At 47.9% G+C, this 27,881-nt stretch overlaps 3 protein-coding genes across 3 annotated transcripts; 2 read left to right on the plus strand and 1 right to left on the minus strand.

The window, feature by feature from the left end:
- Nucleotides 1-1,750: 1,750 nt before the first annotated feature.
- Nucleotides 1,751-2,146, plus strand: LOC135805654 (uncharacterized). The gene has a single exon (XM_065319729.1). The coding sequence runs from the start codon at nt 1,751-1,753 to the stop codon at nt 2,144-2,146; it is 396 nt and encodes a 131-aa protein (XP_065175801.1).
- Nucleotides 2,147-3,773: 1,627 nt separating this feature from the next.
- Nucleotides 3,774-12,190, minus strand: LOC135804463 (tetraspanin-31-like). The gene is made up of 5 exons (XM_065318342.1): nt 11,857-12,190; nt 8,375-8,542; nt 7,710-7,922; nt 6,903-7,070; nt 3,774-4,380 (listed from the first exon to the last, which is right to left on the minus strand). Exons 1-5 carry the CDS (start codon nt 11,926-11,928, stop codon nt 4,306-4,308), a joined length of 696 nt encoding a protein of 231 aa, XP_065174414.1. The 5' UTR covers nt 11,929-12,190; the 3' UTR covers nt 3,774-4,305.
- Nucleotides 12,191-12,688: 498 nt separating this feature from the next.
- LOC135804464 (speckle-type POZ protein B-like) lies at nt 12,689-27,782 on the plus strand. Its single transcript, XM_065318343.1, has 8 exons — nt 12,689-13,174; nt 16,177-16,328; nt 18,741-18,868; nt 19,836-20,010; nt 20,448-20,506; nt 23,664-23,792; nt 24,303-24,445; nt 26,775-27,782. Exons 1-8 carry the CDS (start codon nt 12,981-12,983, stop codon nt 26,935-26,937), a joined length of 1,143 nt encoding a protein of 380 aa, XP_065174415.1. The 5' UTR covers nt 12,689-12,980; the 3' UTR covers nt 26,938-27,782.
- Nucleotides 27,783-27,881: the final 99 nt, after the last annotated feature.

Raw genomic sequence — 27,881 nt, forward strand, 5'->3', positions numbered from 1 at the left:
GGCCATGAGATCATCTGGCTTCGCCTGCACCTGGACAATGGCCAGAAAGTAGTTGTATGTGCAGTGACAGTGTACCGACCCGGGTCGTGCCCTGGACAAGATGTCTCTCTGCTTGAGTATCTTGACTCAGTCATGGATCAAGCTCGATCCCTCGGGAACAGCGTTGTGATAGCCGGGGATTTAAATGTTCATAATGAAAGCTGGCTATGCAGCACGAAGACTACACCAGCTGGTGAATACATGGAAGAACTCTCTGCGTTCCACGGGCTCCACCAGCACGTTACTCAACCCGTCACGTGGTGAGAACACCCTGGACCTCATACTCAGCGACTTCTCGGAGACCTCAGTGGTGGTAAATGTACTGGGCCCCATTGCCTTGGAGCATCAGACCATGCCACCGTTGTGGCCACCTTTGATGCCACCCCACTCCGCGAACCACCGACTAAACGGGGCGTTTGGAGGTATGCTCAGGCAGACTGGGGCCGGCTTCGGCACTTCTACTCAACAGCAAACTGGGATATATCAGAAGACCCCGAGGCGTCCTGCAGATCAGTAACCGCTGTTGTCATGGAAGGCATGAATCGCTTCATCCCACACAAAGAACTTTCGAAGAAACCAACAGATCCATCCTGGTGGACGCCGGAATGCTCAGCCGCTACCCAGGCAAAGAAGAATGCATGAAACCGTCTCAGGAGACACCCCACCTGCCACCAGCAACTCATTGACTACAATGCCAAAGTCCGAGCCTCTGCCAATTGCCTTCGTCTCGCAAAGCAGGCAGAATCTGCCCGCATCCGAGATCGGCTCAAACATGGATCACTGCGAAACAAGCAATGGTGGTCACTCCTGAAGCAAGCTGCAGGCTCTGGCCGCAGCTCGTCTATCCCTGTTCTACGCAATGCCCAGGGCAGAGAATATGTCACCAACCAGGAAAAGGCTACTTGCTTTGGAGAATTCTTTGCGAGCAAATGCAGTCTGGGTGATCAAGATCTACAGCACTCCGACCTTCCTGACCTTCCTCCTAGGTGTACATCTGCCCTGACAACTGTCCGATTTCGGGAAGCGACAGTTAATTCCAGCGCCAGCTCCGCCAGCTGGATCAAACCAAGGCTTCCGGACCCGATGGCATTCCTGCCAGAGTTCTGAAGCAGTGCTCAAAAGTTTTGGCTGCACCACTTGCCAAGCTGTTCTCACTCTGTTTTCGGTGCCATGTCCAGCCCTCTCTCTGGAAAGTAGCCCGTGTGGTCCCGATACACAAGAAGCAATCTCATTCTGCTGTTAAGAACTACCGACCTGTGTCCTTGTTATCTGTTGTCTCCAAAGTTGTTGTTGTTGTTGTAGAAGTTTATTTAACGTCGCACCACAAACAGGCGATTTCGCCTCCTTTGATACATGTGGACGACAGAAGGAATGAGAGAGAGGGGGGGGGGGGGGACAGAAGTATGGAGAGAGGAAGGGTAGAAATAAATAAGCAATCAACCTCAGGGCTACACCAAAGCAAAAACGGAATGGGAACATACTATATACAAAATAGCTTCATACATATATTGCAAAACACGTTTACTATTCTTCAGTCCGCTATACCACAGAAACACACTAGCCGAAAAGCATTTAAACGGAGCCATGATGCGCTTTTAGCAGGGCACAGAACTGAAGGTGGCTGGGCTCGGAACGGAGATCAGGCGAGAGCTGGTTCCACAGGACTGCGCCGATGAACTGCATGGTCGCTCGACCCGCAGTTCATAAAGTCATGGAGAAGATTGTCAACACTGCCATAGTCAATCATCTTGAGCCTGAAAAGGCTCTGTCCATCCACCAGTACGGATTCCGGCAGGGGCTCAGCACATCTGACCTTCTCACGTCTCTCAACCACTCCTGGGTCTCCGAAGTCAACCGTGGTGGCGCAGTCCGCGTGCTGGCTGTAGACATAGCAGGAGCATTCGACAAAGTTTCACACCGAGGCGTGCTCCACAAGGCTGCGTCATACGGCATCACTGGTCCCCTCCTCAACTGGCTGTCTGACTACCTGTATGACAGGAAGTTGCAGGCAGTAGTCGGCGGAGCATCTTCAGAACCATACAAGATTGATCGGCTGGGGTCCCACAAGGGAGCATCCTTGGGCCCACACTGTTTTTGCTGTACGTGAATGACGCCTGCGACGTCCTACCGGAAGGGATCACTCCGGCTGTTTACGCAGATGACACCACGCTTTATGCCCACATCCCAACGCCACATGCTGTGACAGAAGTGTGCCGCAACCTCCAAGCTGGTGTGGATGCACTTGCTAAATGGGGTGCTCAGTGACGCGTCACTTTTGAGCCAACGAAATCACAGGCCATGACTGTGTCCCGCCACCGCAGACCCTGGGAGACACCACCCATCAAGTTCAACGGCACAGCGGTCCCGGAATGCTCGCGGCTGAAGCTCCTTGGAGTGACGTTTGATGCCCATCTAACATACTCGGAGCATCTTCGAGGAACTGCAGTGCGTGCCACACAGCGAATTGGTTTCTTCCGGAAGGCGTGCCATGTCCTGGACCCACCGGGCCGGAGCACAGCATACCGGGGGTTCATTCGGCCTCCAATGGAGTACTGCCCACTTGTATGGTTGGGAGCTGCGGCTACCCATCTCTCACAGCTGGACCGAGTCCGGCATCGTGCCCTCACCCTGATTGGGACAGGGGCTGCAATGGACACTCTGTCCCTGCGGCGCCGTGGGGGGACTGGCCGGCCTCACAACTCTGTACAAGCTCCATTACATCGCAAGCCCACCAGCTCTTGCAGCGACACGCCCAGCCAGAGCCATCGCACCCGCCATCGCGCCTGCCACACGTCGCCGCTCGGCAGCCAACCTTGCGCACGAGCTTCAACTCCAGACAGCCCTACCTGCCAGATCCTGCAATGTTGCGCTGCGCTCTTTCCCGGAGTGCCTCATCGAAGCCTGGAATGAACTGCCAGCCACTCTCCTCCGCGATGCACCGTCTGCCAGTGGGATGCAGCAGTTCAAGGTTCTGACCTACCGCTACCTGAAACGGTCGGGTTGGTCATTGGCCACGGACATCGCCCCCTAGGCTACTGCCAGTACGACCCTGTTGATGTTCTCGGAGCACTCCCTTCTCATCAAACTCCCAATCCATCTGTCTTTATCTCTCTCTAACTCTCCTCCATTCTCACTCTAATCTTTCGTCAAATCTGCACGGCAATCAGCCTCTACTTTCGCCTCAGCATCATGATCTTGATACTGCTATCTTTGTACTTGTTTGCACTCATATCTTGGACTGATAACAAGTAAATTAGTTTCCTGGTTTCCTCCCCTCCCTCCTCTCTTTCCTATCCTTAGAGTTCTTGCTCTCCTGCTCCCCTCCCCGCCGTTCCACTCCCCATTTTGTTTCCTTTGGTGCACATGTGCTGCTGTGATGCCGAGACCCTTGGTCGGCTGAGCTTTCACAGGTCCCACCCACTCCGTCCTGCTGGATATGTACCATTGTGTCGAGTTCTTCTCCTCATTTTAGTTCATCATGCAGTGAGTGTTCAATAGTAAAAAAATAAAAATAAACACCTAAGTGACCTTTCTCGCACTCCTCTGTGACATACCGCCGATGATACCGGTGCATGTCCGCACAATAGTATGCACGCGTCTCAGACTATCCATACACATGGAAGATAGATCTTCGCGCGTGTTGTGAGGTTCTACGTGAAAAATGAATTACAACAAGTAGTACGTCAACACCGGTGCTAGCACTGCCCACATATGTATAGGTACACACGAAAGTGTCAAGGACAGTGCAAATTCCGATGACAAATCACATGCCGCGACCAACAGAATACAAGTAACGCTAAATTGGAAGAGATCACAGAAAGAGCATGCAAGCAAAACATGAAGCAGCAGACATGCACATCTGTTGACAATAGGTAGAAAATGCCAATGGGACCCAACTGGATCCATGAAAAGTAAAACAACACCAAAAGAACCAAATTTCCATGAAAAGCAAAAAAAAAACAGATGACATTATGACAAGTGAATACATTATTACAAGTTCACAATAGTATGTAAATGATAGCACAGTAAAGGCCCGCAGTAGGTCGGAAATAATGCAAGCAGCTGGTGTGAGAATATAGCAGTAGCTTCAAATATGTTAAATTTTCTGATTTCAGAGCATGCAAGAATTGGCCATTGCCAGAACCAGCTGGGTATCCCATGAGTGAGTGTAGCAGACAGCAAGGCAACAGGGCAAGCGGTGGATTGGATAAAAACTGGACAGTGTCGCTGTATGCAGACAACCTAAAAAACGCCAGTGAGTGACGACTAGAGAAACGCACGAGGGTTGACAGACGGGTCCTTGCGGTTCCTGTAGCAGTAAGTGAAAATCATGCCGCCTCCCTGCAGTTCCAATGCACACGCACACGTACACACACCCATACACAAGGACGTACACAAACACACCCATGCACACGGACGCAAGCGCACACCCACACACAACGACGACCACAACGACGACCACAACGACAACAACAACAACAACAACAACGTGAGAATAAAAGATTTCAAACAGCAACACATGCGCAACCACTCACACACAGAAATGAAGCATAAAACAAAATCCACATTTCGAGCGTAGTGAAAAAATCATTTACAAAATAAAGACTGAGACAAGAATTACACCTGGCTATTTATTACCAGGGAGTCGTTAAAGTACTAGTATTTGACGACTCCCAGGCTATTACTTACAAATTTCATGGCACCAGCCTATTTTTTTTTCTCTCCATAAGATCACATACAAAAGTGTACAGTTACGACGGACTCGGGTGAAACATACCTGCTACATAGGGTGCACTGCCCTGGTAGTCGTGAAGGAACAGCTTATTATGCTTTGTTGACCTTGTCCCGTTCGCATCTTTCCCTCAAACCAATGAGTAAACTGATAACTATGTACACAGGGTTATTTTCTTTCATAAGTTTAATAGGGGAGAGTACGCTAGAAGTCGGTATGGAATTCTTATGCATGAAACACTGTTCACTAAAAACATCCCTCGCAAATTCGTGCTGCTGTAGAAGTCGCTGAAGTTTTTACCAGCCAAAATCGGCCGTTTTACAGGCAGTGTGCAGACAAGGGCGCTCAAGTCTCCAGGTGGGCATGGAAATACATCATGAAACGGTATTGAATACTTTTCGTACACAAACACCTGCTCTGCACATTTGTGTACCGTATTTCCCCGAATATAAATCGCGCCTTTCTACACCAAAATTCAAGGGCAAACAAGGTGTGTGACCTACAATTGAGCATGACTTACTACTGAAGTGAATATATCGAAACAAAATCGCACAAACCTTAAAGGGGAAGTTAAGGCAAAAATTAAAATTTCACCAGTTGTAGTCTTCGGGGTGCTGAGTCGAATGGTCTTGGTCCGAGAAAGCTGAGACGCTCCCTTCCTACTTGAATCCCAATCGAACTCGCGCACTTCCACCGAAACTGGGTGACTGCGCCCTACTAGATGGGGATTTGTATGCAAAATGTCACTAAAAGCGCCATTTCGTTCTTATAAAAGCACGGATGACCGCGATTGGCCCATATGTTGTAGTCTTTTGGACGCTGAGTCGACTGGTTTTGGTCCGAAAAGGCTGCGATGCAGCGTTCCTCCTTTATTCCCAATCGAACATGGTTGAACAAGCGGTCACGTGCTCCTGCGTACACCAGTCAGCTGGTCACCGTGCCTGCAGGGTACAACTTACTAGCCTGTTTGACCTTTTTTGGGTGCAGTCCTGTCACTCGAGTTGAACTCGAGTTGAACCTTGGTGTGAAAGTTGTTGCCTGCTGGCGTGGTGACCAGGTGATTTGGGCACCCAGGAGCACGTGACCACTTCTTCAACCATGTTCGATTGGGAATAAAGGAGGAACTCTGCATCGCAGCCTTTTCGGACCAAAACCAGTCGACTCAGCGTCCAAAAGACTACAACATATGGGCCAATCGCGGTCATCCGTGCTTTTATAAGAACGAAATGGCGCTTTTAGTGACATTTTGCATACAAATCCCCATCTAGTAGGGCGCAGTCACCCAGTTTCGGTGGAAGTGCGCGAGTTCGATTGGGATTCAAGTAGGAAGGGAGCGTCTCAGCTTTCTCGGACCAAGACCATTCGACTCAGCACCCCGAAGACTACAACTGGTGAAATTTTTATTTTTGCCTTAACTTCCCCTTTAACCCTTTGAGACCCCAACGATCGAATTCGATCGTTTGGTATACAGTGACACTAAAATAATTATATCTCTGGTGTTCCTTCGCCGATTTTCATAAACAAAGTATCTACGTTTCGAGAATACCCTTGGCTATTACGTCGAAGTTATCCGAAGTCTCTAGGAGTTACGATGCCGTCGTGGTGCGACTCGAAGTCGGAGACTAACTGAAAAATGCACTCAGATCGAAAAATTCAAATTTTCACGCTGCACTTGGCAGGAGATTTCCCCGGAATGGTACGTCATACTAAAGCATGCTGCACACCAAAATTTTGCGCTTGGAACGAGCTTTCCGCTGTAGTTTGTTTGAAGTCGATGCGATGAAGAAGAATGGAATGGCGGCTGTTTGAACTTTGCTGAAGCTGTTCGCGCATGGCTGCTGTTTTGGGCGGCATTATAGGCCACGCAGAGCAGAGGCTGTGCAGGTAGCTGGCTTGAGTGTGGTACTAGTCTCTTCGTCTTGGAAATGCCTTTCCAACGGTGGTTAGTTTGCAAAAATCGGTGACTGTTTCATAGAGATACGAGCGAAAGTGCATGTTATTTGAAGGTGAGTGAATCGTCGTACTTTCAGTGGGGTCTCAAAGGGTTAAAATAGGAGAGCGGCTTACAATCGAGTGCAACTTATAATCGGGGAAATTTAAGCGTAGAAAAACATGAAGTAACACCACTCACCACAGTGAACGAGAAGAAGAGGCCAACGCCGCCCGACGACCTGACCAGCTTCTCTATTGATTCCTGCCAGTGCGAGTAGCAGGTATCGCAGCAGGGTGTTTCGTCGGTAAAGAATGGCGGTGTGCAAGTGGTGCGATTGGCGCAAGCTGGGGCCTTGGGAGCAGCAGTCTGAAATAAAACCCAGGCATACACACACACACACACACACGAACACACACCTACAATTACATATTAGACATGGTTAGCATTTTACCGTTAACGCTAAATCCAACGGTTCTCGTACCCAGCACCCAAAATAGCATCGCTTTGGAATCGTTTCGACGATAGAAAGCTGTTTAGCGGGAGAACGAAACGGTAATATTCAGAAACCGAAATGCTAACCTGAACCATGTCTTGAAAACACACAAAAAACGGTACAGGCAGATGGTCGAAGTAAGAGTGAACGCTAAAATGCTAACCATGCCTATTACCCAATGCTGTAGACAGCAATATTATACAGATGAGGCTGGCTGAAGTCATCGACGAAGCACTGTAGAAAGGCGCACGCACAAGAGCCAAAGGGCTACTAGTAACTAGAGAGGATTGAAGACTGAGCGCATGTTGGAGATAAGGATATGCACACTACTGGACAATGAAATACGGTATGGAAGTCGGGTATGGTGCAGCAGGGAGTCTTCTCGCGTAACCAGGGCTGTTGCGCATCGGGCACTGTACCTGTGGCCAGTGCTGCATTTCATTGTCCAGGTCCTGGACTGGGCATTCATTGCATTCAAGCTGTAAACGTCGGTAACAAGAGAGCACACTTACACAGCTAGGGTGGAAGAGATTATCGGTGGCATTGCGCGAGCTGGAGTCAAAGCCACAGCAGTCAAAAGCCGATTGAACATCGGATTTAGTCGAGTTGGAAGATGCTGACCAGGACTTCTCCAGAATTGTATGGCGCTGACTGCCAGTGAGAGCCAGAACGGCCACCGAAACGGAAAAGAGAATTAGAAAGATGATCAGCAACGATATCATGTACTGCGTCATTCACACGATTAAGGAAACAGCAGTCATCTGACAGGTCACCAAACAACAGACAGACTCATAATTCCCACGGCTATCACAAGACTAATGCACTGCACAAGGTGGAGCCTCACAGATCATGTTGTTCATATACATGTACTGCTATCGGGTGCAAACAATATTCAAGATATGTATCAAGCTCAGCTGAATGTTTCTTGCTTCCCACCAACAGCCAGTGCTGTATAATTCCCGACGCTAGTACCATGTAGTCGGGTATTAAAACTAAAGGACTGAAATGAATGTTGTACGGAACAATGCAGAGTTAACCTTTCTTCCATTGCAGCATACCTTCGTCTAATCCCTAAGTAGCCATACCTAGTCGACTTTCTCACCGAGCTGCTCACAAGTGCAGAAACTGCTCTCTATTAAAGGTGTGGTAATTTTCTTTCACCATGCATGGAGGATACAAAGAACAGTAGGACTTGGTGATGCTTGAATGCACCGACCAGGCCAAGGATGGCAACAAGAAGGACAAACACTCCGCATGCCACGATGCCCCCAAGAAGGGATAGGCTGGTGAACATTGCCGACGCCTTGGCAGCTCCAGCCACTGCGATGAGGATGATGCCGACCAACTGTTCAGAAGGAGAAGAAGAGAGACCGAAACACACAGGTCCACATATCCAATCAGGGTAATGGTGAGGCACAAAATCAACCGCAGGCTTTGGTCATTACCAGAAAGCCAACGATAAAGAACAACTGCAAGCGTGCTAATAAAGTCTCCTACAAACACCCAACAAGACACACCAAGTTTGGCCTGCCCACGCGAGAGAGAAAATTCATCCAGATGCTCAATATACAAACATAATCAGCACCGGATGAATGTGTCTGTAAAGATCATCGCTTCAAAACGACTACATGTAGCTATTACGTAATGCACTACAGGGATGAGTTTATCCTGTATCGCATCGCAGTTTGCAATGCAAAATCGCTCTACTGCTACTCAAAAGTCACCGCGACTCGCAGAAAACTGCGATACATACAAACTATCTACCGTAAAGTGGCGGATAAAAGCCGGGTTTGCATACAAGCACATCGCGGATAGAAGCCGGGTTTGCATACAAGCACATCGCGGATAGAAGCCGGGTTTGCATACAAGCACATCGCGGATAGAAGCCTGAAAATCAAACGGGTCAAATGCATATACCGTATTCCCGCGCATATAAAGCCATGGCGTTATATCCGAATATAAGGCCACCCTCACTTATTAAGCCATGGTGAACAAAAGTCAATGTGGAGGAAATTGCATCTGGTGTTAAAAGTGAGTTCAATTCTTTCAGTGAACCTACAGTAGCGGTGATTCTCTCTGCATGTACCCATCCCCACTGTCACATGCCACCTTGTACACAATAGGTTCACAATTTGAAATTTTCAGGGAAAATTGAAAGTACATGGATGCTCGACATGAACGTGCAACAGCACCATCCGGGTACTCGAAGTCGAAGTTCATACTCTGCCGGTTTTTTTGCATGTACGCGACTCTCACTTTTAGCGCCATGGCGTTAAATCCGAGGCTATTTTCTGTAAAAAAATTGGTCCAAAACAGCGATGTTTCACCTATAACGCCATGGCGTTATATGCGCGGAAATACGGTAACTATTATAAGCCTGTCGCGCGTAGAAGCCCGGCTTCTATGCAAGCACAGATCGGGTAGGTCAAGAGTGCATGTGCTATGTACAGTGCAAAGTAAAACTGCCGCCTTACCGGTGGTCAGTGGTAGATCTACGCGTGTCGCGCGTAGAAGCCTGGCTTCTATGCAAGTGTGGTGCATATAAGCATGGTTTGCATTAAAGCCTGATGCAGAAAGCGGCTTACGTGCTTATAAGCCCGGCTTTTATCCGCGACTTTACGGTATACCTAGCCTGCGCTCTCAAGTAGCATGCATACAGTGCAGTGTATGTGATGCAGGCACTCTCAATCTGCGTGAACTTGTATCATTCAGTCGGTCTTTTCGAAAAGAGGCTTTCAGGCATCACACTCACGAAGGACAGTGTGGTAAACACCCAGCCTTCAAAGAAAAAATGCTAATCAAAATCAAAGACTGCTATACAATTGTGCATTTGTATAGCAGAAACTCCTATGCAAAAATATGACAATAAATTCATCCCTGCACTAGACATGATTCAGTGTGGGTAAGGCGGTCAGCACCCGTGCTACTACAGTCGACCTTGCGAATAACGACACTCGACCATGCACAAGAAAAGTGCCGTTGCTAGCGAATTGTCATTGTTCGTGAGGTTGACAGCATGCAGTAAAAATGGTCACTAAGTGAGTAAGTCTGATATGAAGATAGTGTCATTATTGAAGAGTTGTTGTTAGGCCCGAGGTCGTTACTCAAGAGGTTAACTGTACTATTGCAGGTGGGACCAATGACATCGAAGCCCTACCAAGTAGTGGGCACACTTGCCTGTCAGCAAACACATTCTCTCATGGCCACATCGCTGGTGGGCTGGATGTCATTGGCCCCACTTGCAGTAATATGTGCAATTACTATAGTCAGACCTTGCTTATCCGGTCCTCTTTTATCCAGAAGAAAATCGTTGGTTACCGATTTACAGCATGTGTCATGCACATAATCATACAGTATGTCACTTGTGTGTTCCATTATCCGGTTCCCTCGCCTATCCGGATATTTTTATGGAAAACGGATGTGTGCGGTTAAGCGAGGTCTGACTGTACATCAGTTGCGGCCAATGACCTCGAGCAGAGGGGACAGTTCCACGTCCAGCTCCAAGAACAAACGCCAGTACATAGATACAATGTGAGGTGCAGTGGAAATCTTATCACCTTTCTACTGCACCTCACATCATATCTACTAGTACTTCATTTCTTTGTTGTTCATCTGTATGTATCTGTTATTGCTTCACCCTGTAGATGGGCCATGCCCGACAATTTGGTGATTCATTATTCAGAAAGTTGTGTTCCAGCGAAGAGACCAGCATGTGAGTAGGTGTTCAGATCAGGTGATATGGCATAATGCATACCGCAGAGTCTTGTATTAAAGCCTGTCTCATATAGAGGCCTGTTTTGAATAGCAGCCTGATTTTCAAGATACACTGTCGGCACATAAGCCAGTCTGCCTGGTTTTAGTGTTGACATGCATAGAAATACACGTCTTGAAGCCCGTCTCAAAAGCAACCTGCAAAATTTCCCCTGAAAAGTCATATAAGGCTGTCATCACACCACGGTACAAAGCGCTGCGTCTACGTCCACGTAAGGAGTTTTGGTCGGTTGTCATGATCCATATACGGGGTGAAAACGGGAGCAGAGGAAACGGGAAGCGTAGACGTGGTAGGGAGAGGGGGTATACAACTTTTTGTATGAACGTGCGTATCTCCCCCGGCCTTTTTCCGAGCGACCCTGTACTTCGATGTATGTGCGTTCAAATTTCTCCAAAAACGTGACTGCATGTACGCGTCAAGAACTGTGCCCGTCTGATGACACGACCACCCGTTTTGGTTTTTTCACCGTGGACTTAGACGCAAACGGGAGTCGGAGAACGTAGTGTGATGACGGCCTAAGCCGCGGCTTTTATACACGACTTTACGGTACGGTATCCCTTTTGCTAACTACAACTTACAAGTACAAATAAATTTGTGCACAAGTACATAATATTAATATGCCATGTATATTTCAGTGTCGAAGGGGGGGGGGGGGGGGGAGGAGGTGACCGTGCATGACTGCTAGGATTTTCGCCCGAGACCCATCGCCAGCATAGCTGTTCTCTTCTTATGCAGTTTGAAGAGAATGGTAATGCACAATACTGTGACAATAGTCATCCAGGATCCTTCTGAAACAAGAACAAACCCTAAATTTGCGGATGGCGAATAGCAAACGAAAACACAACACACAGGGTATAGAAACAAAATCATACAGAGACTTCACTTACAAGGTAGAACGCATTCAGTAGCACCAAGGCATACTTGAAGAACAGAAAACTGCATTTTCTAGTACCAGCCATTGCTCCAAGATCGTTCTTCTTCACCACAGCTGAAATGTATTCTCGGCTCGCGAGCGTCAAATAAAACAATTATTGGACCTGCTACAATATCCACGGGACGGTATCATCTATCTCGCTTCAGCCGTGGCAGAGCTCCAACACTTGTATTTTGTAAGTATTAAAGTTGTGAAAGAAAGTTTGGTGCTTCCACTCGCCGTACTATTTATTATACTACAGGTAGCAATACGAGAACAAGGCGCTTTGTTATCGGGAGGTACTACTAGGTCTGCTAGCTGGAACTACTGATGCGGAAACGACCAAAGAAATAATTCAAAAATCAACACTTTTCTAGGTAAACACATGCATCATGCATGCATGCAATTTGCGCAAACACGTGCATGATGAGCTCATCATGCCTCATCATGCGCATACCGGTAGATCTACACTGTAAGTAATAGCAAGAGTATCTACTCTTGGTAATAGTTTACCACCAGGGAGTCGTATTTTACGACTCCCTGTTTACCACAGTAATCAGTATCAATCATCATGCATATGCTGTGTATGCAGCGCAGATGCAGCTGCAGCGCGCGCTGAAGCCGCTGATTTGCCAGATCGATGAGATCAGGGCCTAGGGAGTCGTAAAAATACAGTACACGATCGGTATTTTTAGACTCTCTTTTACGACTCCTGATCCTGGTCCAGCAACCAGTCGTATAAATACGACTCCCTGGCGGCGAGACGTAGATTCTCCGTGTAGACAGTAGAGCTAGCTAGAGTCGTGTTGTAGATGTCGATTTATAATCATAATTGTTTTGTCTGAAGAAGCCTCGAAGGGTACAGGACTTCTGGTCACAGCTACCTTCACGTATATCATAAGAACTTAGTATTTCGTATTAGACTTATTCTACATCCAGCGTGGTGAAAACGTGATAAGTGATAATAAGAGCTTGTTTAGTTTGAGTGGTCAGCTCTTGGAAATTCGTATTTTCGAATCTGCTGGAAAATGATATACTAGTAATCCAGTATCCTTCTCGGAAAATTCTCGTTATCCTGGTTGGCAGTGCTGTTGTGTTATGTCATTGAAGGCGGAGAAGCGGTTACCAGATGATGGCAACCACCCTGCTGAGAATTGGTGCTTCACTGAAGTTCGTGTCACCAAATTCTCCTATCTGTGGACAATTGAGAATTTCAGCTACTGCAAAGAGGAGTTAGGAGACATATTGAAAAGTTCCATCTTTTCATCCGGCGACAAGGATGGAATGCAATGGTAATGTATGGATATGAAGTGTTAACCATGACTTCTCCATTGTAACAAAAGCCAGATTGTGGATCCATGCATACCTGCTGGCGTGATCGCACACATGTACATGTTGTGAACACGCGCGCGTGCATATGCCTGCACACACACACACACACACACACACACACACACACACACACACAAACACACACACACACACACACGCACACACATGCATACGCGCATACACATTTGAAGGAAGGAATCAAAAGTGTTTCTGCTGTACCTCGGAGTTTCACGGTTTTAGCCGATTGTGAGACAGCAACAGTTCCTTCTTTCAAGTGTTTGGACTAGGCTCTGCACCTAGGTGTATTGTGCGCTGTCACGAGCTACCGCAACTCTCTTCGAGTGCACATACACACATATGCACGTGTGCATGTATGATCCCCCACCCACACACACCACCCACACACCACACACACACACACACACACACACACACACACACACACACACGAGTTGTTTATGGAGTACCAGTATGCTTTGATATGGAGTTGTTAAATCTAGTTAAAGGGGAAGTCCGGTGAAAAATTTAAATTTCACAGTCCGTAGAGTTCGGGTCGCTGAGTCGAATGGTCTTTGTCCGAGGAGGCTGCAGCCTATGGTTCGTCAGATACGCCCAATCGAACATGTGCGAATTTGAGCGCGCATCACCCAGATCCAGGTGATGACGTCACAGCGTGCAGCCAGGTAGCCACACCATCTAGTCGTGTACAAAATGGCCATATTCGGAGCGCGTTCGATTGGGGAACCGTTTGTCGCAGCTTCTTCGGACCAAGACCATTCGATTCAGTGTTACAAACACTACGTACCCTGTGATTTTCAGCTCGCTAAACCTCGAGGTTACCGTATTTCCGCAAATAAAAGGCCGTCCTCGTTTACAACGCCTTCCTCGTATATAAGGCCGGGGCAGGGTCCGATTGAAAAAATAAAAGACCGTCTCCGATTAGAAGACCGGGCCTACTAAACGAGTCTTTGTTCTTGTGTTAAAAATAGAAGACCGTGCTCAAACTGTGGGAAAATAGAAGACCGTGCTCAAACTGTGTAGAAGAAAATGGAAGAACGGGGGTAAAACTGTGTGGCGAGAAATAGAAGACCGGGGTCAAACTGGGTTGAAAGAATAAAAGATCGTCCTCGAATACAAGACCGTCCTCGATTATAAGGCCGGGTTAGGACGAGGTTGAAAAAATAGTAGACCGGCCTACTATTTGTGGAAATACGGTTTAACGTATTTTAGCCGTTTCTGAGTTGGACTTTTTCCGTCAGCATGCGATGGCCTCTACGGCTCTAGCAATGCGCTGCGTGCGCATGCTAGCTGTAGTGCAGTCAACAAACTCATCACACATGGAACTACTCCAGCACTGCCGTGCTGGGCTAGTATCTACAACAACTGAACAAGACTCGAGACACAAGACTCAGAAAACTAGTCAACACACGGACTTGTCATGTACTACATGTACACTCGCATCAGTCGTCCAGTCATATCATGTACTGTAGTCAGAGAACGTGCGTTTCTCCTTGCCGGTGTCGGTGGTTGTGCTTTGAGAAAGAAAATTTTAGTTTTCCGCTCCAGTCCCGCCTTATTATTTTATGCTACAGCGATCGAGTGCACAACCGTGACAAGTGACAAAACAGCGAACAGCTCCAGGACCTAGAACTTTCACATTCCATAGAGTTGCGACCGAAGAGTCGTGCCCGTGGTTCAAAGAGCCTGCAGTGTTCTCCAATTGAGTAGTCCGAAATATGCCAAGTTCGCACCAAAACATCACCATGTGGCAGGCTACTGGAGTCTAAGTGAATCGGTATGGAACAACATTTAGAGCACTCGCATCACTCTTCTCCATTTTGGCGACCCTGCTCTCCAGCGATCTGATAATTATATCAGCCTCGTCTGCAATAGCTGCTGCTTCTTCATCAGTCGGAAACTCAGAGCGCTCACTCTTGACCGGCCCGCGCGGCCATTTCTTCAGTGAATACCGAGGTTCTCAGCCCCAGACCAAACTCATGAAGGTCAGCCATGGCTGCATCCTCACTCTCACAAGGAGTTAGGTCTTCGGGGTCGCTTGCACCACCTAATATCAGTCGCCAAATCATTTGAAATAGCACTGACACTATTGCTTTCACGCACTCCTTTTGACCTAGCTGCACGCTATGACGTTGCGGAGGGTGTGGCGCGGCCGCATGACGTCATGGCGCAGCCCCCGAAACTCAGTTTTTCAAACGGAAATATCTCGAGAACGCTTTGTCGGAGACACGTGGGACCAAAACCATTCGACTCGGCGGCCGAAACTCTACTGACCCTGAAATTTAAATTTTTCACCGGACTTCCGCCAAATCTGTGGAAGAAGAGTGATGCACTTGGCTAGGGTTCGCTGGTTGGACATGGTGAACAAATAAGGGCCCGCCGCATTTTGCTTGCCCCTAGGCAGAAGGTTCACTTGAAGGGCTAAGATGCAAAACTCACCCCAAGTGCCGCTTTTTTGTTTGGAAAATGACATTTATCTTGTTACTAATGTTAATTATTGATCTCACCATTCTGCACATGCACACACAGAAATGCCAACCCTGCCAGGACTCGAACCTGGGACATTGCTTGTCATGAGCAATGCTCTAAGAATTGTTAGTACGGGTAACCATCTGAGCTATGGGGAACCGGCCGAACCTTAAGGCACTGACAATTTATTTGCACCACAAGCATCTCACAACACGTGCCATATATACTGATGGCACTTGGTGCTTTTTCCTCATGGTGGGGTGGGGGAGCCATGGTCAATTTCTGGAGATTACTACAAGTAGGCAAACAAAGGTGATTGTTTTTTTGTCCCACTTTTCTGGCAGTTCACTTCCCCGATTGTTTACATTGAAATTGAAGTTCTACCGTTCTCATGGAAAGGATTCAGAAAGGTATGAAACTCAGCTGCTCACTTGCTTGTTCTCGAAATGTTTCTTGTCCTTTGCTGTCCTTGTAGGTGCCTGCGGGTGAATCCTAAGGGTCTAGATGAAGACAGCAAGGATTACCTGTCACTCTACCTCCTACTTTTACATTGCGACAAACAAGAAGTTCGAGCGAAGTTCAAGTTTTCGCTGCTCAACTATAAGCAAGAAGAGCGAAAAGCGATGGGTATGTGATGTCTCCCGTTGGGCTAGTCAAGCCCTGTAAAACACAGTGAAACCTTGTCTTAGCTGACTTTCCAAAAGGCCCTTAATTGTACTCGCTGTGTACAGTTGATGTTCTCATCCAAGGCCATTTGACTAGACATGGTCATGGTACTCTTGGTTCTGGCGCTAGTGGTCTGTCTATGTGTCAGTCTACTCTTGCTTCTGTGATGCGGTGCAGCCATCTACCATTGTACTGAGTATCTTATGATTCCTTTGGCTGGACCTTCCACACTTTTGCTGGAATGTCTTGTCCGCTTGCATGCATGTGTGTGCGTGTGTCTGTGTGTTGCGATTTAACACCCCCCCCCCCCTCCATACAAACACACACACCATGTACCATGCGTATGCCCGTCGCAAGAGAAGCACACAACTGGCGAAGTCATGTGAATCGACCCCCAATGCACACCTGGTCTACACCACATGGAGCACATCGCAAAAGGACGGCCAGGACAGTTACCTATGCACACCCTACACTTGCTGGGGTATCCAGTATAGACTGCACATTGCTTTGATAGAAACAGACAATAGATGCACTGGTACCTTGAAGTGAAATTGGAGTTAGTTTACCAACCAGCCTCGGCAACTGAGTACTGGGAACTCAGGGCCAACAGACATACCAATAACCTCAGCCATGAAAGCTATATAGTAACGACACACTGGATTGTGGAGCCGAAACTAGTCCAACTTCCTAATGCTTTGGCAAGAAGGTAGCTATCCGACAAGTTGAATCACACACACACGCACGCACGCACCCACACACTACTACTACTACTATTGACAGCTGCCAGGATTGGCCACGCCGCTCCCAGATGGGAGGTACTGTCAGAGAGATTAGGGGGGAGGAAGGCAATGCTCCAAGTGGCGTTCCAGATCTTGCCGCCTCCGGAACCGTCGGTTGTGGCAAACTTGGCAGTGAAATTTGAATTGTTGGCGTTCAGCCACAGTAGGGTGCTTTGGACAGGTTCCACAACGGTGACGCTTGAGACCCGCAGCCGATTTAAATGAACGCTGACAGTTGGTGCAAGTTACACCCGGAACAACAAGAGGAGCAGGGGCAGGGGCCGGCGGCTGGTCGACATCGCCTAGCCGACACTTATGCACCGCAAAGCCTCCTCTGCTACGTAGCCATCGGTTGCATGTTGGACACTGTACTGATCCAGGCTGCTCCGATACCGGGAGCTGACGGATTGCTGAACACTTGTGCCGGGCCATGTCGGAACTACGGCGGAACAGACGGTTGCAGGTTGGGCACTCGATGCTCTTCGGGGCAGGTTCCTTGTCCTCACCTGCTGCTGTCACCACTCCACGCCACTCTCCACGATCGCTTGCCACCTCAAACCAGTTACGCACTCCAGCCACGGATAGGTCCGTGTGAATGGTGTCCTTCCAGCGACGACGAGGTCCACAGAATGGCCGAGACTGAGGGAGACAGGCAAACAGCAACTGCTTCGGTACTCTGGTGTCATCAAGACGAGCCAGGTGCCCAAGCCACTCCAACCGTCTCTGCTGCACCATGCGTGACAATGGTGTGGGATCACCCCACTGTGCTCGCAGTTCCTGTGAAGAGATGCGCTGTTCCCACTGTCGGCCTCGCGATACGCCAAGGATGGAGTGAATGTTGGCATGGTGAAACCGGTCCATTCTATCTAAATCTGCCTTCAACGGCGTCCAGCATTCTGAACCATACAGAACCGTTGACAGTACGCAAACGACATACAGGTGGCGCCTGGTAGGGAGGTTCAGGCTCCGGTCATGTAGGATGCGCCGAAGACCACCAAAGGCCCCTGCACCCATTGCTAGACGGCTCCGAATGTCCGCTTGCGACCGCGAGTCTGGAGTGATGGTGGAACCAAGATAGGGGAATGAGGTGACTGCTTCAACCCTATCATTGCCAATGACCAAATCAGAGCAATCAGCAGGGCAAACTCCGAAACCTGCAACGAGAAGCTTGGTCTTGGTCATGCTCACTGTGAGACCCAAGCTGGATGCGACCTCACAAAAGGCACACAGGGATTGATCGGCTGCGTTGCGAGTTGTAGCGAGCAGTACAGCATCATCCGCAAACTCGAAGTCATCAGCATGGCCGGACTCGGAGTGGGGACGACGCCTAGTGACACGAGGGAACAGCTGGCCATCAATTGTGAAGCTGAAGTCCACACCAGACTCTATTCCACGCTCCACGAGAAGGGATCGCCAACGCTCAATAACTAAGCCGAAGTACAAGTTAAACAGTACAGGTGCCATCACGCACCCTTGGCGCAGCCCATTCTTGACAGATATCGGATCCGTGCAACCACCGGCACACACACAAACACACACACACAGTTGACCCTAGCTCACTGGTATTATCTCATCTGGCCTTTGTGTCCTGCAGAGAGTCAAAGAGCCTATCGATTTGTCACCGGCAAAGACTGGGGATTCAAGAAATTCATCAGACGCGATTTTTTAATGGATGAAGCGAATGGCCTGCTGCCAAATGATTGCCTAACCATTTACTGTGAAGTAAGTATCTTGCCCAAAACTTCCTTTTGATCTTTCCGGGTGGTGGCGTTCCGACAGATGCGGAAAAGTCGGTCTGACCAACTCTCGTGCAAACTGTGAAATATTTTAGTTCACTCTCCGTCTGGGTTCAGTGCAGCAGGCATGGACATGCTTTGCACTGCACTTTTACACATGGCGGAGCTGAATATCCGAAGAATGTATCCATTGCCCTGCTGTGGGGCATCCGTGTTGCTCAGCAAAGACTCGATAAGGTGCTATGGATATGCCGTACCCGTGGCACCTTTCAAGTTTCAACGTGTGTTGTTCTGATTTTATCTGCGCATGCAGTCACAATCAGGGTGCACTACAGTGCTGCCCAATGAAGTCTGAGCATGCGAGTCGAATGTCACGCCGGACACTGTGCAGCCGGCCCCAGACGTGTGAACCCTGGGGCGGTGAACCCCTATGAATTATAATACAGAGAGTGTCTGTCGGATCAGATGTCGAGTGGAACTAGATTGTTGCTGCAGTACAGTGGGCACTCATGGGTGCTTGGACTCTGTGTTTAAATATCATGAACCATTGCTCCACTCATTCACGCTAATAGTGGGTGTGACATTTTGTAGTTGCTTTAAAAATAATATTGTGATTGTTGACCTTGCACCATGCAGCTTGCTTGACCATGAATGAGATGTACATGTATGTAAACGTTACGAGGCTTTATGTACTAGAAAATGCGCTTTTGATTTTGATTTTGTTGAGAACCCGCTTCTGCAAGTTCTGGTTCAAGCACATCGGTTTGAAATGATCTCAGAAGGTACTGTTTGCCGTGAATAATTCCCTATAAATTTTAATAAGAGTGTCTGTCGGCCCAGGTGCCGAGTGGAACTAGATTGTTGCTGCAGTGGCCGCTCGTGGGTGCTAAGACTGTGTTTGACTGTGTGCTAAGATTGTGCCCCTATTTCTGTGGTTTATTTGCTGGTGTTAGGTGAGTGTCGTGGACGATCCAACGAACATTGTGGGTACTAAACCCAATAATATTCTGATTCCCAAGTGCCAGCTCTCCGCTAATCTTGGCGAGCTGCTGGACAATGAGGAGTACACTGACGTGGAACTTATCGCCGAGCGCCAGACATTCAGAGCCCACCGCTGTGTGCTTGCGGGTAAGCAACTTGCTGCCCGTCGTTGTCATCCCCCCCCCCCCCCCCCCTCTTCAGCTGCCCTCCTATTGTTAATTGCTTCCCTCGTTCCCTAGCTTGCACTGCAGCTGTTCCCCTCTTGCTCATACCCGACACGTCTACATGCACATGTACACTTCGTTCTGAGATTGTTAGGATGCACGGCGAATTGCAATTGCTAGAAGTTTCCTTGCGTGTTGGTGGTCACTACTAACTGCTTCAGTAGTACATGTACTTGCGGAAAGGTTGGTTGCTCCCAAGGCGAGCCTCTGAATGGTAGTTGTGGCGTCTGTCAAGTCAAGTCGACAGGGAGAGCCCAAGCGCCCGCGTAGCGAGCAACCAATCTTTCCAGGAGCCTCCGTGTTATTTGTCCTCTTATCGTTTGACTGATTGGCTCTCGTTGTCTGGGTGATACTTCACAGCACGTTCTCCAGTCTTCAATGCCATGTTCAAGTATAAGGAGCTTGAAGAAAGTCAAAAGGTATGCTTGCAGGACCGTTTTTTGTATTGTTAGTTTTTCACTTTGCAGCAGTCATTGCCTGCATTTTAGTTGTGTGTGTGTGTGTGTGTGTGTCTGTCTGTCTGTCTGTCTGCCTCTCTGTCTGTATGTCTGTCTGTCTGCCTATCTGGCTGTCCATCCGTGTGCTTGTATAATTATAATTTTAAATTATCGGGTTTGTGGGCGTGAAACTGAGCTTAGTATTTTACATTCACCAAGCTGATACTGGTAGTCATCATACATCAAGAGGACATGTACGTGAAACCCAGAGTGTGTAGCTTGTGACTTGCTGCATAGCTGTGCGTCACGACGGAATTCCAGGAATACATCATAGTTGATGCAGATAAGCGGCGGGAAGTTGCGTAGTGCGTACAACTGAGCTTCAGTTGTGCTGCAGGAGAAATCTGCTTGAATCCTGCTTGTACGAACTACTAGTCTACATCACTAAAAATGATGTAATCGGGGACTTTCGCCATGACAACACGTTCGAGCTGAACACTCTGGCTTCATGCAAGTTACCCTTTGTGTACATGTACATGCATTGTGTGAGTTCCTGCACTGCTGAAGACCAGAAGGCTAACTTTGTGTATACTGTCTGTGAATCTCTCTACCAACAACCACTCTGCACCATGAAGAAGAAAAAACCCACCCAACTAAGGCCACACGAAAAGAGTTTTCCGGGTGGGGCCATCCATGCAACAAGTTAGTGCGGGCGGGCGGGCTTTTTTGTTTTTTAAGTTTTGCATGTACCATCTTCTACTGTACATTAACTGTGCAGTCTTTACCCTGTGCCGTGCCTGGCGATAGAGAATTGCTGAGAATCATGGGATGTATCGCCGTGGCGCACATCAATGAGATGCATAGGACAATTAATTGAAAGGAGGTCTGGTGACAAAATGTTTGACGCTGGAAAGCTCAGAGTACGCCGATATATTTTTTTAACTGTATAATTTCAACGGGGGACAGAAGCAGGTAATTCTTTGGAATGTCTTTGCATGCCTCAAGGCAAGCTCACACAACCAGCCAAGAAGACTTTTCATGTTAATTTTATATTGAACATTTTCGTTACCCTCTCCTAAACAAAATAATGGGAAGTGTGAACTGTTTGCCGTTAGGTTTTGTCCCGGTTGATGCACGTGCGTCTCGTCCTCGTCGTGGTCATCCACCAAAGTGTTCAGTATGGTGTAACTCTGGATTGTCCTTGCCTAAGTCTAAGTGCAGTGTAAATGTACTTGAATGTAATTGTTCCTCGTCCTCCTCCTTGCCGTCATGTGCGAAGCCGGGGCCTGCTCAGGCAAGCGTGAGAAAGCAGGGAAGACCGTCACGAAAGCCTCCAAAGCTGTCAATCGAAGTATCACCTCCGGATAGAGTCACCAGAAGCCAACTGAAGAGATCCAGCGTAAGTGATGCACGCACATTGTTGTTATTTAAGTGCCAGAAGAGCAAGCCGAGGAAACCTGATGGCGTGCACTGCCCACCACTCGAGTGGGGCGATGCTGCGCTCTGCCGGTTTCTCCTTTTCAAAGTTTGCGGTGACTTCCACTGTCAGAGAATCAGCATTCGTGTCATCCTCACAGCCAAGGAGATCGTTCAGAGCAGAGTGGGCTGGCTTGCGCTTGGTGGGCGGCTTTATCTCACTACACTCGCTGCTGCCAGCTACTGAGGCCTCATGCATCAGTGCCCCCTCAATACTGGCACGCTGGTGAGGCGAATGCTTCAGATCCCGAAAGCGCGGATTGAGGACTGCTGCCAACACGTACAGACTGTCAGAATCAAGACTGTTGAGCTTGAACCTGTGCTCAATACGGTCGTGGAGGCGCTTCTTCAATGGCGACACGGCTAGCAGTGTCGAATCGTCTTCATCATAACGTTAGCCACTGTCATGATCGTCAGCATTGGTGCAGGCCGTCTTCAGGGAAGTTAGAAGGGGAAGATACCACGACAATGTGGAGTACTTCTCCCTGCCCAGATACATGGTTACCGAATCGACCTTGCGTAGAATGGACAGCAGCTGCTTTGCAGTCTCCCAGTAGGTGGATGGTAGCTCCAGCTGCTTCCAATCCTTGTAAGACATATCAGCAAGTAGCAGTTGGAGGGGAGACTGCAGCTCGACTACCCTTGCCAACATACGGCAGGAGCTGTTCCACCTGGTTGGGCAATCCTGAATCACCTTCTTCGCCCGTACTGTGTCCAGTACTAGTGTCTGCTGCTCACCCAGCTACGTGGTCTTCAACGCTGAATGCTTGATGTGACCCACCCCTTGGCGACAGCATGCAAGTAAGCTAGAGAGCTGCTTCTTGTCCAGAGCACAATATTTATCTCTTCTCATCCTGATGGTACGTACCTCGTCCTGCTTTCTCAGTTGCAGCTTGTTGAGTTCGCTTCGCTGAAGGCTCACAGTTCGGAGGGCACTGGTCCACTGATGAGGGCTGTCCTGGACGGCGCACTCGTCAAAACTCAGCTCTCAAGTCCCTCTGGATCATAAAGTCTTAGCAAAATGCAACGAGCAAACATAGCTCGTGCTGCGAAAATAGGCTTGACATTTTCACGATGTATTGCAACATCTCAGCGCTTTGCCAGGTCTCCATCCTTTGGGAATCTGAGAAAACTAACCCCAGGAGGATTATGTGATACTGACACCACTAACAACACAACAATTTGGCATCGCGGCGGTTCAGGCAACTTGGCAAACTTTTTTCTGAAGTGACTTTCTTCCTGAAGAAAGTGAGATTCAAAATCCAAAGTATTTCCGCACCGTGCCACAATGACATCACACGTACATTGGTATAGGGGTGTGGCTAAAATTGAAATATCTCAAGAACCCTTTGTCATAGAGACTTCGGACCAAGACCATTCGACTCGGTGCCCGAAAGTCTACAGGGTATCAAATTTTCATTTATTTGTGGAGGTCCCCTTTCAAGCCACCCAGGCCAGGATTAATGGACAGTACCAACACACAGCAGGTCCAAGACAGAGACAATGTCCTCTTCAAGGTGTTCATCACCTGATCACTGAAGGGTGGTAGTTCCGCGTATAGATTTGTAGCCGCACAGTACTAGTGTGAACCCTCTATCTCAGCTCCTGTGTTGATCTTGAAAGTGAGTTTACGCGTTGATTCCTCCTTTTTCTTCTCACCCAGGGACAAGTGGAAATCCAAGATGTGTCTGCAACTGTGCTTGGTGAGATGCTGCGCTTTATCTACACTGGCAATGTCGACAAGCAAAACCTCGAGGAGATGGCAGCGGAGCTACTGGCGACATCTGATAAGGTTTGTGCCAAGCTCTCTCTCTCTCTCTCTCTATCTATCTATTTTTCTATCTATCTTCTCTCTTGCTCTTTTCTATGGACTTCTTCTGGGTAGATTGCCGTACTCGCGCGACTAGAGCCCTATATTTAATAATGCCTTGTCTCGAATAGCGCCCCTGTCTCAGAGAGTGAATGAAAAAATGATGCCCTCTCTTGAATAGTTATCTTATCTTTGGTCAGCTATGTAGATTGGACACTGGTGCAAGACTGCGTGCCACTGGAAAGTGGCTTCTCGTGTTTTGCTGTGCTGGGGCTTCGTGCCATGATCTTGCTATTCCGATTCCTCCGACATGGAAGTGAGCTGAGAAGATCCATCCCTGATAAGGAGACTCCCTCGATTTAGGCTATGGGCTGTGGAGAATCCATAAATACAGATACGAACAAATGTGAATACCTAAAAGGTGCTGCAGTGCTGTGTATGCCTGTAGATGTTGTTCCTGTCCACTTGTATCTGTGCTGTGTGTACTCGCAGTATGGTTTGACACGGCTCGTTTCGATTTGCGAAGAGTACCTTGCCGACAACCTGTCTGTGTCCAATGCGATTGAGTCGCTCATCCTCGCAGATCACCACTCCAGTACCTTTCTCAAGGCATCCGCAATTAATTACATCACAAGGTATGTGTGGCCTTGAGGTCTTGGTACATCACAAGGTATGTATGGCCTTGAGGTCTTGGTCATCCACACCAATTGAATGCAGGTGTGGGGATTTTCAAGTCAAGTTGAACTCGACGTGTTAACAGCAATTGTACACACAGTTTCAATGTTCGAGCTCCGTCAAGGGGAGCGAAATAGAACAGAACAGACTACAGTCAAACCTCGTTAGGACGAACACTGATAAGGCGAACTTTTCATTAGTACGAACTAGGGCCAATCCTGTGGTTGGCCAGGCATTATATCAAGTCAAAATTATTCGTTTACGACGAACTCTGTTGGGCGAACTTTCGCGAAGACGATCTAATTCAAGTGTGATTTGAACAAAATCAGCACGTAGTTCGAATCTTCGGTCCACATGTGTGCACTTGCTGTAGTTTTTTTTTTCCGATAGCCGAGGCCTCTTGTACGGGCTAAACGAAATGACAGCATGGGTACAAGGCGGAGGACGTGCTGTCATGAATTCATTGCACACTGTCCTCTAATACCTGTTGCTGGCTTATGCTATGAATAAAATGCTTTACATGTGGCACAACGTGCACCTTCACATAACTACAATCCATATGATTATGCGATAATACTCATAACAAGGACACACTTCAGGCTCTTTACCAACATCTTGTGTCCTTTTTATGAGTATTATCGCATTTTTGTCTCAGAGGAAACTGTTTACATAATTATGATATGCATGCCATTTTTTTGGCAGATCTGGATAAGAAGCACTATGATAAGACAAACAAACTTGTTCAGTCCCTTCAAGTTCGTCCTAACCAGGTTTGACTCTGCTAGTACTGTAAGACCAGCGGGAAGTGCATCGATTTTTCGAGTAGGGTCCAGAAGAAAGACAATTTGATATCGGTTCGAATGGCATGTCTCTCGCTTCCACGCGATAAGCCCAACTTGCCAGATCGCCAATTGTATACTCACGTTGCCATAGCGACCAGCGCAGTGATGACGTATGAAAGGCTTAGCTCCACCACAGAAAAGGTCGATCACTGCAGAATTTGATCGTTTTCAATTGTCTTATTGTATTCACGATGTGAAAGAAGTGCTTTGTTCAATGCTGTTAGTGCCGTGAACTGTTTATCGGCCTTCTCCTGCATTTCCCTAGGCTGACTGTGCCCAGGAAACGGTTCTTCTAGGAGAAGATGCTTGGTATTCGCCATCTCTCCTGAAACATTTTCAGCAAACTTTCAAACGTACGACATTATTTCATTCATCAATCTCCACCACCCATCGTCTCACCTGGCTTCAGAAGATGTTACGAGAGATAGGAGAGTCGCCACGAAGCATCACATCCATCTTCAGGACGTGGAAAGAGCAAACGGCATAGACCTTGGTTGGGGGAAATGCTGAACGTCTGATTTGTCCCAACCAAGATTTCAGCATTTTGTTCGTCACTATTTTCGCTTATTTGGTGATATCTCCGCACTCCAGCTTTCTCCTGTCGGTGTCACGTCCCAGTACACAACCGAGAGGACTACTAACAAACAGTTCACTGCACTAACAGCATTGAACACAGCCCTTCTTTCACTTCGTGAATACAATAAATCAATTGAAAATGACCAAATTCTGCAGGGATCGACCTTCTCTGTGGTGGAGCTAAGCCTTTCATACGTCATCACTGCGCTGGTCGCTATGGCAACGTGAGTATACACTTGGCGATTTGGCAATTTTGGCTTATCGTATGGAAGCGAGAGATATGCCATTCGAACCGATATCAAATTGTCTTTCTTCTGGACACTACTCGAAAAATCGACGCACTTCCCCTTTAACGAACATTTAATTCTAACGATTTAACGAATTTAAAAAATTCGTCAACATTTGATATCGTTATGTACAAAACGATACATACCTGTACAGTCATTTGCCGGTTTTGAGACGGAATTCGTTAGAATTTCACCTTGCTAACCCACGAAAATCCGGAGATCGTTAACTTTAATTGACGTTAAAATATCTGGTCTTACAGTAATCATCTTGGGGAAAACTACATGTTGATCTGCACGTTCGTGTTGCATTGGGTTCGCTTGCACAGAAATTCAGCAAGCGGATTCATGCTGGAGAAAGCTTACATGTTGACGTATTCACATCCTATGCATGGAACCTGCGTAGCATGCGGACGTGACATTCACCTGTCACCCGTGCTGACCCCGTCACTCTGGGTTTCCGGGCCCACTTGCTCCATGATCTGGCCAGGACTAGTGATACTGGTGCTGCCAGTTCATGCACCTCTAGCTCTGTCCTCTACATGTTATGTCTTTCCTGTCTCTTTCTGCTTTGTGCTTGAACTCAGAAACGCCGCAAAGGTGACGGAAATGCCTGGTTGGAGTCGATTAGTTGCAAACTGTCCCAGTCTAGTAGCCGATGCCTTCAAAGCTGTGGCGAAGCGAGATCCTCGGCCGCTTTCAGCCATCTCACCACCCAGAAAGCGGTCTCGTTCATCTCTAGGCTCATAGCGGAACAGCTAGCTGCATGCCAAAGCTGTAGGTGATCCGTAATGCTTTGCTGGTAGCGAGTGCTCCTTGCTGTATTTATCGTAGATCAATGTACATAAACATGACTCATTATAATTTCTTTCTTCTAGAACCATGGCCGTATTCGTACACATTGGCTTGATCTATTGTCGGCTTCTTAGGATACGTGTACTTGCAGTGGCATTCTTAGTTCTGTGTGAAAACCAACAGATTTGCGCCAAACGCTATCATCTATCTTCGCCCACTCTCTTTCTGTTACCAGCGCTTCTTGCTGTGCTGCAATTCGTATGCGAGTGCGTGTTCACCATGCGCGCACGTGTGTGTATATATGTATAATCTGCCCATACTGATAACTATCTAGCTGCGCTTGCGCCGCCTATACAGTCTATATACTCCGAACATGCTGTGCATCGTCGGTGATGCTGTCTTCCCCGTCATCGGTGCTACTGCCACTGCTGCTGCTGCTGCACTGGTGTTATTTTATTTTTTCTCATTGGCTGGCTGTGTGCATGTGCTGTCACCAAGCATGTTTAGTAATACTCTGCTGCCCCGTTGTGTCCCGTTGCTGCAGTTTATCCGATAACATTGGAAATCATTATTGTGTTGGCACCTGTTTCCCGCTGTACATTAGTCTAGTTATCATCACTCGGTGTTCTCCTGTCAATAGCATGCCGTCTGCCATTGTCATAGTTTTATTGATTACTTTTAGGCTCTTCTTTCCTGCATGCTGTGTCATACTTGCTTTCACTCCCCTCCAACCCCACCTGTAGAGAAGTTTTTGAGTCCTTGACGTTGTGTTTTTACAAGCTTGTCCTCTATCTGCCATATTCTCCTGTGTTTGAATGGATCGTGTGGTGCACCGACAGTTGACTAGGTGTCTGCTGTGTGCATGTGTGGACTTCGGGTAAGTTTCATTGCTGCCGGTG

Source organism: Sycon ciliatum, chromosome 1 (genome assembly GCF_964019385.1).
Source record: "Sycon ciliatum chromosome 1, ocSycCili1.1, whole genome shotgun sequence".
NCBI classification, from domain to species: domain Eukaryota; kingdom Metazoa; phylum Porifera; class Calcarea; order Leucosolenida; family Sycettidae; genus Sycon; species Sycon ciliatum.

Excerpts from the sequence above, each read along its gene's own strand:
- LOC135804464 (XM_065318343.1), top strand. The coding sequence starts at position 12,981 with ATGTCATTGAAGGCGGAGAAGCGGTTACCAGATGATGGCAACCACCCT. Across the intron at positions 16,329-18,740 it reads AGAAGAGCGAAAAGCGATGG|AGAGTCAAAGAGCCTATCGA; the intron begins GTATGTGATGTC and ends TGTGTCCTGCAG. Across the intron at positions 23,793-24,302 it reads TACTGGCGACATCTGATAAG|TATGGTTTGACACGGCTCGT; the intron begins GTTTGTGCCAAG and ends GTGTACTCGCAG.
- LOC135804463 (XM_065318342.1), bottom strand. The coding sequence starts at position 11,928 with ATGGCTGGTACTAGAAAATGCAGTTTTCTGTTCTTCAAGTATGCCTTG. Across the intron at positions 8,543-11,856 it reads TACTGAATGCGTTCTACCTT|TTGGTCGGCATCATCCTCAT; the intron begins GTAAGTGAAGTC and ends CCTTCTGAACAG. Across the intron at positions 4,381-6,902 it reads TCTTCTTCTCGTTCACTGTG|GGAGGCGGCATGATTTTCAC; the intron begins GTGAGTGGTGTT and ends TTGGAACTGCAG.
- LOC135805654 (XM_065319729.1), top strand. The coding sequence starts at position 1,751 with ATGGAGAAGATTGTCAACACTGCCATAGTCAATCATCTTGAGCCTGAA.